This window comes from Mercenaria mercenaria, chromosome 5 (assembly GCF_021730395.1).
Source record: "Mercenaria mercenaria strain notata chromosome 5, MADL_Memer_1, whole genome shotgun sequence".
Lineage (NCBI taxonomy): Eukaryota > Metazoa > Mollusca > Bivalvia > Venerida > Veneridae > Mercenaria > Mercenaria mercenaria.
Genome location: NC_069365.1, coordinates 73,878,536 through 73,893,946, shown reverse-complemented (window position 1 = coordinate 73,893,946; position 15,411 = coordinate 73,878,536). Strand labels below are relative to the sequence as shown.

Below are 15,411 nucleotides of genomic sequence, written 5' to 3'. Positions count from 1 at the left end.
ACATAGGAAAATCATCAAAAATTTTCTAAAAATAAACCAGAAGGCTAGAGCTTAGATATTTGACATGTAGCATTGCCTAGTGGACCTCTACAAAATTTGTTCAAATCATGAACCCCGAGGTCAAAATTGACCCCGCCCCAGGGGTCACTTGATTTTACATAGGAAAATCTTCAAAAAATTTCTAAAAATAAACCAGAAGGCCTAGATCTTAGATATTTGACATGTAGCATTGCCTAGTAGACTTCTACAAAATTTGTTCAAATCATGACCCCCGGGGTCAAAATTGACCCTGCCCCATGGGGTTTCTTGATTGTACATAGAAAAATCTTCAAAATTTTCTAAAAATAAACCAGAAGGCCTAGAGCTTAGATATTTGACATGTAGCATTGCCTAGTGGACCTCTACAAAATTTGTTCAAATCATGAACCCCGGGGTCAAAATTGACCCCACCCCAGGGGTCACTTGATTTTAACATAGGAAAATCTTCAAAAATTTTCTAAAAATAAACCAGAAGGCCTAGAGCTTAGATATTTGACATGTAGCATTGCCAAGTGGACCTCTTCAACATTTGTTCAAATCATGAACCCCGGGGTCAAAATTGACCCCGCCCCAGGGGTCACTTGATTTTACATAGGAAAATCTTCAAAAATTTTCTAAAAATAAACCAGAAGGCCTAGATCTTAGATATTTGACATGCAGCATTTTCTAGTAGACTTCTACAAAATTTGTTCAAATCATGACCCCCAGGGTCAAATTGACCCCGCCCCATGGGGTTACTTGATTGTACATAGAAAAATCTTCAAAATTTTCTAAAAAAAAAACCAGAAGGCCTAGAGCTTAGATATTTGACATGAAGCATTGCCTAGGGGACGTCTACAAAATTTATTCAAATCTTGACCCCCAGGGTCAAATTGACCCAGCCCCAGGGGTTACTTGATTGTACATAGGGAAATCTTCATAAAATAAACCAGAAGGCCTAGGTCTTAGATATTTGATATGTAACATTGCCTAGTAGACTGCTACAAACTTTGTTCAAATCATGACCCTTGGGGGAAAAGTGGCCCCCCAGGGGTTACTTGATTGTACATAGGAAAATCTTCCAAAAAATTTCTAAAAATCATCAGTTTGACATTTGAAACATGTAGCTCATATTACTCTGGTGAGTGATCCAGGGTCATCATGACCCTCTTGTTTACAAAATTATGCCCCTTTTTCAACTTAGAAATTTTTGGTTAAGGTTTTGTATGTAAGCTGGTATCTCAGTACTTACTAATGGGAATGGATTGAAACTTCACATACCAGTACTTGTTCACTGTTATGATCTGACATGCACTAAGCAAGTCCCATAACTTTACTTAGTTTGTTTTTTTAATTATGCCCCCTTTTTCGACTTAGCAGTTTTTGGTTAAGTTTTTGTATGTTATCTGATATCTCAGTATCCACAAAGTGGAATGGATTGAAACTTCGCACACTCATTTACTGTCATGATCTTACATGCTCTGTGAAGGTCCCATAACTCTACTTTGCATTTTTACAAAATTATGCCCCTTTTTCGACTTAACAGTTTTTGGTTAAGTTTTTGTATGTAAGCTGGTATCTCAGTAACTACTTGTGGGAATGGATTGAAACTTCACACTTCTATTCACTGTGATGAACTGACTTACATTGCACAGGTTGCATAACTCTATTTTGCTTTTTTACAGAATTATGCCCCTTTTTCAACTTAGAAATTTTTGGTTAAGGTTTTGTATGTAAGCTGGTATCTCAGTACAGTACTACTTACTAATGGGAATGGATTGAAACTTCACATACTTGTTCACTGTTATGATCTGACATGCACTAAGCAAGTCCCATAACTTTACTTAGTTTGTTTTTTTAATTATGCCCCTTTTTTCGACTTAGCAGTTTTTGGTAAGTTTTTGTATGTTATCTGATATCTCAGTATCCACTAAGTGGAATGGATTGAAACTTCGCACACTCATTTACTGTCATGATCTTACATGCTCTGTGAAGGTCCCATAACTCTACTTTGCATTTTTACAAAATTATGCCCCTTTTTCGACTTAACAGATTTTGGTTAAGTTTTTGTATGTAAGCTGGTATCTCAGTATCCACTAATGAGAAAGGATTGAAACTTCACACACTTGTTCACTGTCATGATATGACATGCAGTGCAGAGGTTCAATAACTCTACTTTGCATTTTACAAAATTATGACCCTTTTTCAACATTTGTATTCATTCAATTGACAAGGCTGTTGAATAGTCGAGTGTTGCTGTCCTCCGACAACTCTTGTTCAACTTAGTGGTTTTTGGTTAAATTCTTATATGTAATCTGGTATCTCAGTGCCCACTAATGGGAATGGATTGACACTTCACACACTTGTCCACTGTCATGAGCTGATAAGCACTGTGCAGGATCCATAACTCTGTTTTGCATATTTACAAAATTATGCCCCGTTTTGACTTTTGTATTCATTCAATTGACAAGGCTGTTGAATAGTCGAGTGTTGCTGTCCTCCGACAGCTCTTGTTTGAATTCCCGTTAAATAAATAAGACATGCTAGTTTAATGAGGTGAACATTTATAGAAATAAATGACAATATTTATTTATAACCAATTAGGGTGTTCAGGACCCCAAGCAGATTTATTCATGATACAGTTTGCACACTGTTGTCTTTAAAAAGGAACTTAGTACCAGTTGAGAAAGGCTGATATTGCATTTGTTTTTAAAATTCTAAAGTTGCTTAATAGTAATACATAGTGCTATTGAATTTAAATTAAAAATGTAATTAACAACTTTGTTTAAGGAAAAATAAAGTTTTGTTTGATTTATACAAGTATTTTGATGAGTGACAGAAATGATTAAGTTATGCTCAAAGAATTATGACTTTTCTAGCAGTTCTGTTCAACAGAGAGACCCAATGTCAGAAGCAAAAAGTAAATGGGACACAGAAATACTCTGTATTTAGCCTGAGTATCATACTAAACAAATGGAGAGAGAACTGCCTTATGGTTACAGATGTCTGTATAGAATAGCTTATATTTATTTTTTGTCTATTCTAGAATCTATAGTCAAATGGAGATCAGAGGAGAGACCTGCAGTATGGTTTACAGATGCCTGTATAGAATAGCTTATATTTATTTTTTGTCTATTCTAGAATCTATAGTTAAATGGAGATCAGAGGAGAGAACTGCCATATAGTTACAGATGTCTGTATAGAATAGCTTATATTTATTTTTTGTCTATTCTAGAATCTATAGTCAAATGGAGATCAGAGGAGAGAACTGCCATATGGTTACAGATGTCTTTATAGAAAAGCTTATATTTATTTTTTGTCTATTCTAGAATCTAAAGTCAAATGGAGATCAGAGGAGAGAACTGCAATATGGTTACAGATGTCTGTATAGAATAGCTTATATTTATTTTTTGTCTATTCTAGAATCTATAGTCAAATGGAGATCAGAGGAGAGAACTGCAATATGGTTACAGATGCCTATAGATTACAGTAGATATATAGAAGCAGCTTCAGCAGAAGGATTTCAGTTCCACAATGCAGAAAATAGTCAATGTTTATTGAAACTGTGGCTGAGAGATGGCGTAGATGCCTCACCAAGGTTTGCAACACATCAACTTGGTGTTTGTGGTAAGGTTAGGTTTACATTCAAGTTTTTGCCTGTGTTATAATGATTTTTTTATTCGTTCTTTAACAGATATTTATTGAATACAGTGAACTATATTTTTGTGAATATCACAGTTTACATTACTGATGTATATGATAAAATGGTGTTGAATACTGTCTAACTGATGTATAGAATACATTGAAATCGTAAATAATTTACAGAACATCAAAATCATTTCTTAATATTCCCTGATGTTAATACAAAGGCAGAATGTTTTCACCTTCTGTTCTTGTTATTGAATTTATTTCAAAAGGAAATAAATGTAGCTAGTAAAATTTATTGCAGGTAAATATTTGTTTGATTGATAAGTGTTTGTTTCGTAAGTAGTGTCTTAAACAGTCGGGTACAGTTTGGTGATGCCCCTCATCTCTGTGGGTTAGAGTCTTGCACAGATGTGATTTGAGAAAGCCATCAATTTTAAGTTACTCTACCTAGGTGATTGTCCATATGGTGTCTGTCTCTGCAGAGTCTTTCTGTGTCTGAAATAATGCTCTGAGGTTAAACTTGGGAATTCCTCCAACAGAAATACTGGAAAAACTTGTATCAGTGTAAGTTAAAACTCAATGAAACAAACAAATAACCAATTAAACACAAATGGGAGAGAGATCATCTTCTCTGTCTCATTGCATCGGTTTTCTTCATAACCTCCTGGCAAGTTTGAGTTTACTGACTTTCCTGGAACTTTTTACACGCACGACTCTGAAAGAGCGGGGCATATTATGTGAACACCTGTGGCGGCGGGCGGTGTCCAAAGCATTTCAGCGCTCTAAGTCGAACAGTTTTCATCCGATCTTCACCAAACTTGCTGATAATGTTTGTGGGTGTAGTATCTCGGCCAAGTTTGATAACCAGCCAAATCGTCCCAGGCACTCATGGATTATGTCCCTTGAATTACTCAAAAAACAGCGAATTTAGCAAGTCAAACAGTTTTCATCTGATCTTCACCAAACTTGCTGACAATGTTTATGGGCATAATATCTCGGCCAAGTTCTGTAACTAGCCATATCTCTCCAGGCATTCTTGATTTATGGCCCTTTGTTTTTCGAGTAATTCAAGGGCCATAATTAGTTTAAATACAGATCTTTACCAAACTTGTTGATAATGTTTGTGGGCATTATATCTCGGCCAAGCTCTATAACCAGCCAAATCGCCCTAGGCAATTGGATTATGCCCCTTGAATAAGGCCAAGCTCCATGACGAGCGTATTTTATGACAGTCTGGTACTCTTGTTCATATTTTATATTGAGTAGTTTTAATACTCATTAGTTTGTAACATTTTAGTAAGAGAAATTTTCTTCTTTTTTCAGGAGTAGTTATAAAAGAAGATACACGAGAGGTTCTTGTGATGCAGGAAAGAAAAAGTCAAGTGAGTATTTCATTTGATCAGTTCAAAAAATTGATGTTTTCATCAGCATTCGATTTGTTTTTTTTTACAAATTATGTGAGCTGTATAATCAAGCTACCTAGCTTTACAACAACATAAGTGCTTTTGATATTAAATATTATAAATGTAACATTTTTAGAAAGTGACATGATCAATCATAGGTTTTTACCTACTTGCAAAAAGCGGGTTGATACCTACTTGCAGTAAGAGGGGTTGTTGCTCACATGAAATAGGGGTTTGTTACTTACTTGAAGTTAGAGGGTTGTTACCTACTTGAAGTGAGAGGGGTTGATACCTACTTGCAATAAGGGTGTTGTTACCTACTTGCAATAAGGGTGTTGTTACCTATTTGCAATAAGGGTGTTGTTACCTACTTGTAGTAAGAGGGGCTGTTGCCCACATGAAATAAGGGATTTGTTACCTACTTGAAGTTAGAGGGTTGTTACCTACTTGAAGTGAGAGGGGCTGTTGCTCACATGAAATAGGGGTTTGAAGTTAGAGAGTTGTTACCTACTTGTAGTAAGAGGGGCTGTTGCTCACATGAAATAAGGGATTTGTTACCTACTTGAAGTAAGAGTGGTTGTTACCTACTTAAAGTGAGAGGGGTTGATACCTACTTGCAATAAAGGTGTTGTTACCTATTTGCAATAAGAGGTTTGTTACCTACTTGTAGTAAGAGGGGCTGTTGCTCACATGAAATAAGGGATTTGTTACCTACTTGAAGTAAGAGTGGTTGTTACCTACTTGAAGTGAGATGTGTATCACCTACTTGCAATAAGGGTGTTGTTACCTACTTGCAATAAGAGGTTTGTTACCTACTTGAAGTAAGTACTTGCAATAAGAGGTGTATCACCTACTTGAAGTAAGGGGTTGTTACCTACTTGCAATAAGGGGTTTGTTACTCGCTTGAAGTAAGGGGTTTGTTATCTGTAACTTGACATGCAGATAGGGTTTGTAAAGTTTTGTTACCTTCATGCTATAAGGATTTTATACCTTCATGTTTGTAACATACATGTAAGTTTAAATAGGGTCCTCTCCTTGGTAACATTTAAGCAAGTATACCAAAATTGGCGGAATTTGACATATACGTTTGACACAATATTCATCTTTTAAATTTGTATTTTTTATTACAGCAGTCAGCTTCCTGGTTATTCCTGTTGTACAGTCCCTCCCCTTCAGCCATTGTACTTAGTACTGCTATGCTATTAAGATGTTAGCTATTAAGATGTTATTTTGATAAAATGATTGATGTCGTCATTTTATCAAAATTGTATGTCGTCATTTTATCAAAATTGTATACTTGCCAGAATTTAGGGCGAACTTGGGGGGTAATGGGTGTTGCACATTTCATTTCCTCTCATTAACAGACTCAGTCAAACCAGGCTTGCTGTTAGTTTGCTTGGTTGCATTCTATGCCTCCAAAGGATCTTCTGACAGATTTTGTACCAGGTGCGTGCGCCTGGTACGGCACAGTGTGGCTTTGGCTTTGATAGTTACTCGTCGTAAGGTATTAGAATTAAAATTGTTTTTTTTTGTTTCAGTTCAGTAAATTTTGGAAATTCCCTGGTGGACTTGCTGACCTTGGAGAAGATATAGGTGAGTTTAAATTCATTTCGAGATTATAAAAGTCTGGCCTCTGATTGGTTATTCTTGCCACAGTTTTTGAATAGACATTGGCAAGATTTCGTTTTGAGACTAGTCATTGAACTCAGTTGTAAAACTTTAGGACCTGAACAGTTGTCTTTTTGAAGATAAATGGGAGGTTGAAATATGCCTGTACAATTTTTATTTTCCCAGAGCAGAAAGTTGTTTTCATATTGAGCAACATTCTTTAAAGGGACACCTCTCAAACCATCTAGACAGTATTCAAACATACTTCACAGGTAGGTTCCTCCTGGCTCGATTTAATAATTTCAAGGTTATGTTCCTTAGGAAACCTTTTTACTAAATGCATTCAAATCATTTTCTATGTACAAATTACTGTCATAGGGTCGGGTCATGGTTATCTTGGCTTTAGTGGAAACTTCGAGAATCTTCTGGTGAGAAACTACTGTGTTAATTTCAAAATAATTTCGTAGAATCGTTCAACCCTCTATCATATTCCTTTAGATCATTTCCCTACTTATAAACGATCATGGCAGGGATGGGGCAGGGAAGTTTTTTTTACATGGCTTTAGTGAAAACTTTTTCTCAGAAATACTTTTAATACTTCCCCCACCTTCATGACGATGTGTAATGTTTTTGAGGCATGTCTCCAAAACAGTTTTCAAATTACTGCTTGTAAATTCTACGTCATTACAAGATCATTCTTAGATGTCAGAGGTCATATATCTTAAAGGGAATTCCTATAGTTTTTTTATGCGCATCTTTCTGCGCAGCCGACACTTTCTATGGAAAACTGAACTGAAGTCAACATTTGTTGAAACATGTTACAGACAATCTTAAATATGAGGAATTTTGAATGAAATAACATTTTTGATAAGTTATATCAGTAATAAAATGTTGATACTGGTTTATGTTGTATTGACAAGTATCATGACAGGTATCTTGCTATTTTTGTGGTTGTGTTTTCACATCGCATTTTAGTACAAAGACAGTGTTGTTCATATAATGTAAGATAATTGACTTAGTACTGATAAGACAATATCACCTTTCAGATTATTTAGTATTCAATTATAGAAAGAATTAAGAATTTTTAAAACTTTTTTTAAAACTTTTAGCAGACATACATGCAATCAATTTGGCCAGGTTCGCGCCATTTCCGTCCGAACAGGTGTTGTATTCTAGCGGTCTTAACATAAAATTTAGCCTGGTGACCCGTACATTTTTAGCCATTTTTATGCTCACAATACAATTATCTATACACAAAAAGAAATAGAAAAAATTCTATGAAAGAGTTTTTTTCAAAATTAAAAAAAAATATTCTTCACTATGGGTATTTTTCATTGAAAAAAGTTCACAAAAGTAAATATGAAACAATATTGTTTTTCATTTGTACCCATTATTGTAAGGATAAAGTATTACAAATATGACTATGATATCAAATAAGTATATAATAAAATCTGTAAAAAGAAAAAAAACCGTATTGTGCTGCCTGGATGTATATTTTGGTTGGTATTTATAAAAAAAGCAGAAAATTATGAAAATGTTGAAAAATCGCTGGCAGTTTCGGCAACAGTGAGTGTGTTCAAAACAATTTTTCATAAAAACAAGCCTGGTGACCTATTGTTTTTATTTGTTCATTGTTTTCAGCACATATTTTCCTATCATATATGTAAATTTAAAAAAATTCTATGAAAGGAAAAAAACTATAGGAATTCTCTTTAAAGGGAAAGGCAGTGTTTTTTACATAAGTTATGTTGGGTCTTTTACGTAATTCAAAGAAGTGAAAAAAATCAAAATCGGCTAAGAAATAAAAACAGTTAAACATTTCAAAATTGGATCAACTTGGATCCACTTTGTTTCTGTGGAAAGGTCTCAGCTTTTGGTCATATGTCAGACAGATTTGTTGCAGACAGTTTTTTGGAAGAAATATATACACATAAATATTTACCATCATAATATGACGAGAACCATGCTCGCTCCAGGTCACTTGATCCAAGCCAAAAGTCATTCTCAGAGGCCAAAGGTCAAATAGCTTCGTGTGCGCTCAATCACCGCGTCCAATCGTTACTTTGAAAAACCGGATCAATAACATATGATCTCGGATCAAATTGAGCGGTTTTGGTGATTTTGGGTAAGAAAATAAATATGGAAAACCATACATGAATAGCAGGTAAACCATACCATGGTACAGAAAAAGTATTATTTCGAGTATGTTCTCCAATAGTGCATACTTTGACCTTGGTCTAGTCAAGGAAATTGTCTGATGTTAGGGATTTCTGGAAGAGAACTGCTAAACTGTATGGTCTTTGGTTATAGGGAGAGAGATTTCAGCGAAACACAGTTGATTGGGCATACAGACTACTTTATGGACAAGCATGGCCCTGGTAAACACTCTTTTTTTGCGATTTCAGCAAAGGCTTTTGACAAGGTTACCCATCTCAAACTTCTTCACAATCGGCAATAATAAGACGATTCCCTACAAATTATCTAGACACACGTCATCGCTACAAAACTGTCAACCTTGATGGAGATTGCTCTACTGAAGTACTTGTCACTTCAGAGAATCCCCAAGGATGTGTCCTAGGTGCACAGTCTGCTTCGTTATTTATATCAACCTGGCAGCTTCCTTCTTCTGCCTGTAACTCTGATGCTCGATTCTTTGCCGGCGCTACTGAGGTCTCAAATCATTCTCTTTACAGCAAGACTTTGACAAGGTATATATCTAGGAAGAATAACGGGATAAGAAATTTACCCATTCTAAATGTCAACGAAATGAATGTTGTTTTCTTGGCCGAAGTCTTAGAATCGGGGCATTGCCCAGACCTTTCTTAAGACCTATATGTCAACAACAACAAATGCAAGCTCAGTCCCTGGGTTTACTAAACTTAGAGTAATCATCAACAATAAAGACTTACGCGGTCCATCGGATATGTATTGCGCTTCCTTCCTGGAAAGACTTTTAGGCGGATGCATTTGCATAAGAAAAGAAACAGTTGTAGAATTTTTAAATCATTCATTGAGATTATGTTAGACAACACTGAGTTAACGTTATTTGCAATGTAAAATGCGTTAGTCTCCCTTATATTAAACTTAGATAGTCGCCTGATTGGTATTAAATGGGTTATAACCAGTACAATTAAATTAATATCAGCACTCATAACAACATTTTTGTTATTCAGTTTGATGCTAAGTCAATGATTGATCAATCAGATGTCATTGAAAGAGAAGTTAAGTGGACGAATGAAAAACTATTCTCATAACACTAGAATGGAATGGTGATATGCATGCTTCATTTGTTGATGGCCCATTAATATCAGCACCGGAATATTATGAACCTCCTATTGACAGAGAGATAGGTTTCATTTTCATCATCATTGTACTAGGCAATACATCGCCGTGGTTAATAATAGTGATTAATCGTCTGTCTAGTATCTATGTTAATAGTGAAGAAAAAAAGGACTCGACGCGAAATTAGTCTGTCTGCTTCCTTGTCTGTATACGCAAAGGCTACTTTCGCGATGATATTTCTAAGGTGCAACTTAAAACAAGTCTACCTGCCTCTTTATTTATATACACATAAGCTAGTTTAGATTTGATATAACGAGGGCTCAACGCGAAAAGGGTCTATCTGCTTCTTTATGTATATATTTGCATTGATATATCGTGGCCTCATTTCGAAACTAATTTATCTGCTTCTTTATTTATATACACATAGACTGGTTTCGCGTTGAGCCGATTTAGTTTTTTTTACGTAGAATCTGTTTCTAATGTTAAGACTTTTTTCTAAATGGGGGTCCTCCGTGGCCGAGTGGTTAGGCCGCTGACTTTAAATCACTTGCCTCTTATGTGGGTTCGAGCCTCACTCGGGGCGTTGAATTCTTCATTTGAGGAAGCCATCCAGCTGGATTACGGAAGGTCGGTGGTTCTACCCAGGTGCCCGCTCTTGCTGAAATGATGCACGGAGGAGCACCTGGGGTCTTCCTCCACCATCAAAGCTGGAAACTCGCCATATGACCTATCATTGTGTCGGTGTGATGTTAAACCCAACAAAATATTTCAAAATGTATGCCTGCCATTGGTCAGTTATAAGGGTTTGCACAGATGCTGAAGTTTAGCTTCTTGACATTTTGCAGCCATTCTATGATGAAGAAGTACCTAATGAAAACTGTTGCGTAATTTCACCTTTTTCGAAATAAAGCAAATTGTCTCTACAGAACATACAGGGGAGGTATAGCTGGACAGGGTCATAGCGTCCGACTCTAAAGTCAGCGGTCACTAGCTTGAATGATGAACACTATCACAGCTTCTCTTACTTATAAAGAACACTGGTTAGAAGTCACGGAAACAGTCATCGAACGTAGTTAACAAGGCCTAAGCACTCTCTTTACATTCGATGTAAAATATGTAAGTTTAAACTAAACTATAAAATGCAAAAATGGTACGTCTGATTATTGGTTACGTCGTTTTGCTATACAAGACCACCAAAATGGTTTACTCTAACTTCTTTTGTTCAGTTGCTTAGCGTAGTACTTATGCCATCTCCTCGGTGTCATTAAACTGAATAAAATAACTGCCTCTCTAATCCTCGGTATCAGTTTCACCACGTCTCGCGCTATCGTAGACATGACCATAGGTAATAATGGTGATTAATTCCCGTATACTATCTATATTACATTGAAAATATTCGTAACATCAAAGAGGTGTCTGGGGAAAGTAACCGTTAGATTTTATTGCATCGGATCGGGACGTGAATAATTACCTGACTGTTAATTCGTATGTATTTGTCATGAACGGCAAAAGAGAGCTGAAAAGTTCCTTTGATCATCAAGGCTACTGAAGAATGTGAAATGGGCTCTTGGGCGGAGATGTTGAGTACTAGAGAAGTGGTACTATCTATAATCCTAGATTTGATGATATTTTTGCAAATACAAGGGTGGTCTTCTACTCCCATTAAGAGATTCATAAGTGATTTAAGACATGGTATGTGCTGGTAAATTTTCAATAACAGCGAAGATGTTCGGTTTGACCTGAAAAAAAATAATCGTCTGCTTTGTAGACTTACCTGTGCTGTTTGTTTCGACGTAAATGATTAAAATGATATATTTGTAATTATGACAGGTGTAAAATGTATCGCTCTGAACGAGGATACGCACACAAGTGTAATCTAAAATATGTTTTATTTATTATCTTATACAAATGTAGTAAGATTTATTTGGTATCTTTAGGTTAGTTTAAATTATTTTGCTTCATTATTTGCTACATCAGTCATTCTAAATATGATAGGCTTGTCTCTTCCTTGTTACTGCATTTTTGTTGCTAATTTATTTTTAATGCAGCACAGTTTGATTAATTGTTACAAATCACATAAACCTCTTGTCAGTAATTATATTTTTAATAGAGTGCCACTTACGCTGGTACTAGGGGCATGGGGGATTGCTTGTCATTTCCTCCTGATGAAATTATTTAGACCAATCGAAGACTGCTTTTATTTTACTTGATTGTATTCTGAACTTCATAATATAATTGAGCCGCGCCATGAGAAAATCAATATAGTGGCTTTGCGACCAGCATGGATCCAGACCAGCCTGCGCATCCGCGCAATCTGGTCAGGATCCATACTGTTCGCTAACGGTTTCTCTAATAACAGTAGGCTTTAAAAGCGAGCAGCATGGATCCTGACCAGACTGCGCGGATGCGCAGGCTGGTCTGGATCCATGCTGGTCGCAAACCCACTATGTTAGTTTTCTCATGGCGCGGCTCATATCTTCTTGAAAATTTTATTTGCATCAAAATGTACCTTTCTTCATAAGACGGATCGTGTATGGAATTTGTGTCTTTATCAGATGGAATATCAGGCCTACTTAGTAACCTATCTTTCATCCCATTGTCTTCTTAGCCTTTGGGTCCATTGAGGAAATACTGATACTATTTTTAGATCTTTAGATGCTTTAAACAAATCTATATCAGACATGAATATGCATAATATTGTCATGCCCTGTTGACGACGTTTGAGACGATGAATCCCCGTTCATATCTCTTTAAAGCATTGTTGTAATGTTGATATTACCGTGACAGCATGATCTTTGGAGTTTGTCAGCAACTTGTAACAAGTATTCGTTGTCACAAGTGTTAGGGGGCGTGAGCAGTGTTGCATTTTCCATTACTCAACAGACTCAATCAAACCGAGTCTGCAATTTTCACTGTTTGCCTTGTTCTCGATGCTTCCGAGGGATCTACTTTCCGGATTTTATTAGTTTCTCTTTTATATGCCGGTTTCAAACCAGGTCCAAATAATATTTGTTTAATGACATGTAAATTGGCTTAAACTAGCTTTTGTATAAAGTTTAAGCATAAATAAATTGTATTGTCCAACTTAAAGGGAAAAGGTGATATAAAATACTGTTATTTGTCTGGTATATTGACACATGAAATTTTATTACGTATAAGGACTGATTTATTTCTTTCTACAGTGTGGAAGATCAGAGGCATTTATCTGTATATTCTGATAAATTGAGAAATAATCGGACTGTTGACCCTATTTAATTGTCTGCGACCTAAACCTCTACTTGCCCTGATCGGAACACTTTAACTATGTATATGACACACTACTTTTTATTAAGGTAGATGTTAGTGGTATTATAAGGCGAAACAATTTTCATTTACAGTATAAGATATGCTTGCAGTTTATAGATTTGTTGTCGAAATTGGCGGCAAGTGTCAGATGAAGTAACTCAGGTTTCACTTAAAACGGCGTTGCAGAGTGTGGTTGGGTCATGTTATGACTGTACCTTCTGTTATTTTACGGCTGTGATGAGATTAAGATATTGTTTAAGAACAATTTTCATTCGTTTAGGAGGTAAATGTCCCTGTGGTCTGTCCATTTTTCTGCCTTTATAAAGCGATTTTCGAACTTCTTAACACAATTGTCTACGCGAGGTGCAGTAATAATGCCTTTCTCTGAACGGTGATTACCACCTTAAATAGGATGTCTACAGCTGACACATTTGCATTTAATCCGTTTGAAGTGCGGGACACGGAATTATATCAGCGTGACCTTCCTATATTAGCATTCCGACATAATGTAGATATAATTACATGCACCATCCAACAAATTATAGGGTCTGGGGAGTTCACAGAAGTTCAAACCTGGTCAAATAATGCGATGTCATGTACTAGTTCTTTCTTTAAGTACTAGAATGACTGTATTATATATGCCTAGAAACTCCCCATCATTCGATCTCGGTCTCTAAGAAAACATATGCAGTAAAGAAGTTTTAAAATATTTCAGAATTTATTTCAATGTGTGATAGAACGTAGTAGTAGTACGATGGAAGTCCTTTTTATTTCAAAATATAGGAAAGAAAATTGATAACTCGCAGAACGATGCCCTACTTAATTGTTTTATTCATTTTGTAAGTCGGAACCCGATCTTGGCTAGTTTCGAGAAACAAGCACCGTCAAAGCTTTTTGAACATGAGAGGAAAATTCCATTAAATGTCTTCATTCGTGGCGTATTTTTAAAAAAATATATAGCCATATTTTGTTATGCCCCATATAGGTTCAAATAATATTGTTTGACTGGACTAACACTGTTTGGTACTTATTAACGCAGACTGATATGGAGTGTTAGTATGAAACGCTGTTTGGCATATCATCGACTTTTTCCAGCTGATGGGTATTTTTCTCTTCTGAGTTTCTGAATACACTAACGTGGCACGCTGGAAGATTATTGAAATCTAGTTTGTCTCTTGTTTCAGTTTAACGTGTTTTGATATGGCAGTTTGTTAATCTTTATCTTTTATTTACAGGTGATGCTGCGGTTAGGGAAACATTCGAAGAAACTGGTATTAATTCTGGTATGTATTTTGGAGCTTTGTACCTCAGAAAAAAATGTGAAGAATTAGTCGATGAAAGGGAGTTTTAAAGGGATCTCTATAAAATTCATTTCGTTAAGGGCGTAATACATTTTGCAAATACATCTTGTTTTTATTTCTATCTTTGTGTGGAAACCGTGAGTATGTTCACTGATCACTTTTATTCAGATGCGGTCAGTAGGTGAAGTTAAATATTATCTTTACTTAACATACAAATGTATAGTACTTTACGTTTATGAATGAAATGTATTTTGGGATTGTTTCGGTTTCAAGGCACCCGTCGGCCTTCCATCTTTAATGAGGATAATCCCAATATGGAATGTAGATTTTATTTAGGAGCTGATTTGCGTCTACCGAGGTGAGGTTCCCGCCCATGACTGACATAATTTCCGGGGTCTTGCCTCCATAATAAAAGCTAGAAGGAGTCGTGCCATGACCTAAATTGTGTTGTTGCGACTTACAGTTCAATCAGAGAATCTCACAAAGTAAATAGTTGCACCCAGAACTTTTCTACCATGGGTATTAAACAAGCAAGTTCGGTATTTTGCGAATGAGTCCTGTATTTTGCAAATGAGTCCTGTATTTTGCGAATGAGTGCTGTAATACATTTTGCAAACGAAGATCCTTTTGATGCATAGACTACACCAAGCAAACTTCTACAAATTTGTTTGAGTCTGTTCATCAGGGGTGATTAAATATGCAGTACCCATCACGCCCCTTATCACTGGCTGAAGCCGGAAGTTGCTATACAGAAGCATGATCCTTAAGGCCCAGAAATTATAGCAAAACTTAATCCAAGTATGTCGGTATAAGGCCACCGACAGTTGTTATGAAGTTTATTCCAATCGGTAAGAAACAGAATAAAC

The 15,411-nt window shown here is 36.0% G+C and overlaps 1 protein-coding gene across 5 annotated transcripts in view; it reads left to right on the top strand.

Moving 5' to 3' along the window:
• The window catches only part of LOC123557626 (nucleoside diphosphate-linked moiety X motif 6-like), a 66,513-nt gene that overhangs the window by 8,134 nt on the left and 42,968 nt on the right, over positions 1 to 15,411 (top strand). For 4 of the 5 annotated variants that reach the window (XM_053543972.1, XM_045349217.2, XM_045349218.2 and 1 more), the window contains exons 3-6: positions 3,442 to 3,645; positions 4,990 to 5,048; positions 6,608 to 6,662; positions 14,480 to 14,527. In XM_053543972.1, coding sequence (XP_053399947.1) covers positions 3,442 to 3,645; positions 4,990 to 5,048; positions 6,608 to 6,662; positions 14,480 to 14,527 — 366 coding nt within the window. Of the gene's footprint in view, positions 1 to 3,441; positions 3,646 to 4,989; positions 5,049 to 6,607; positions 6,663 to 9,082; positions 9,386 to 14,479; positions 14,528 to 15,411 lie in introns of all 5 variants that reach the window. The other variant, XR_006687680.2, reaches the window with a different exon arrangement.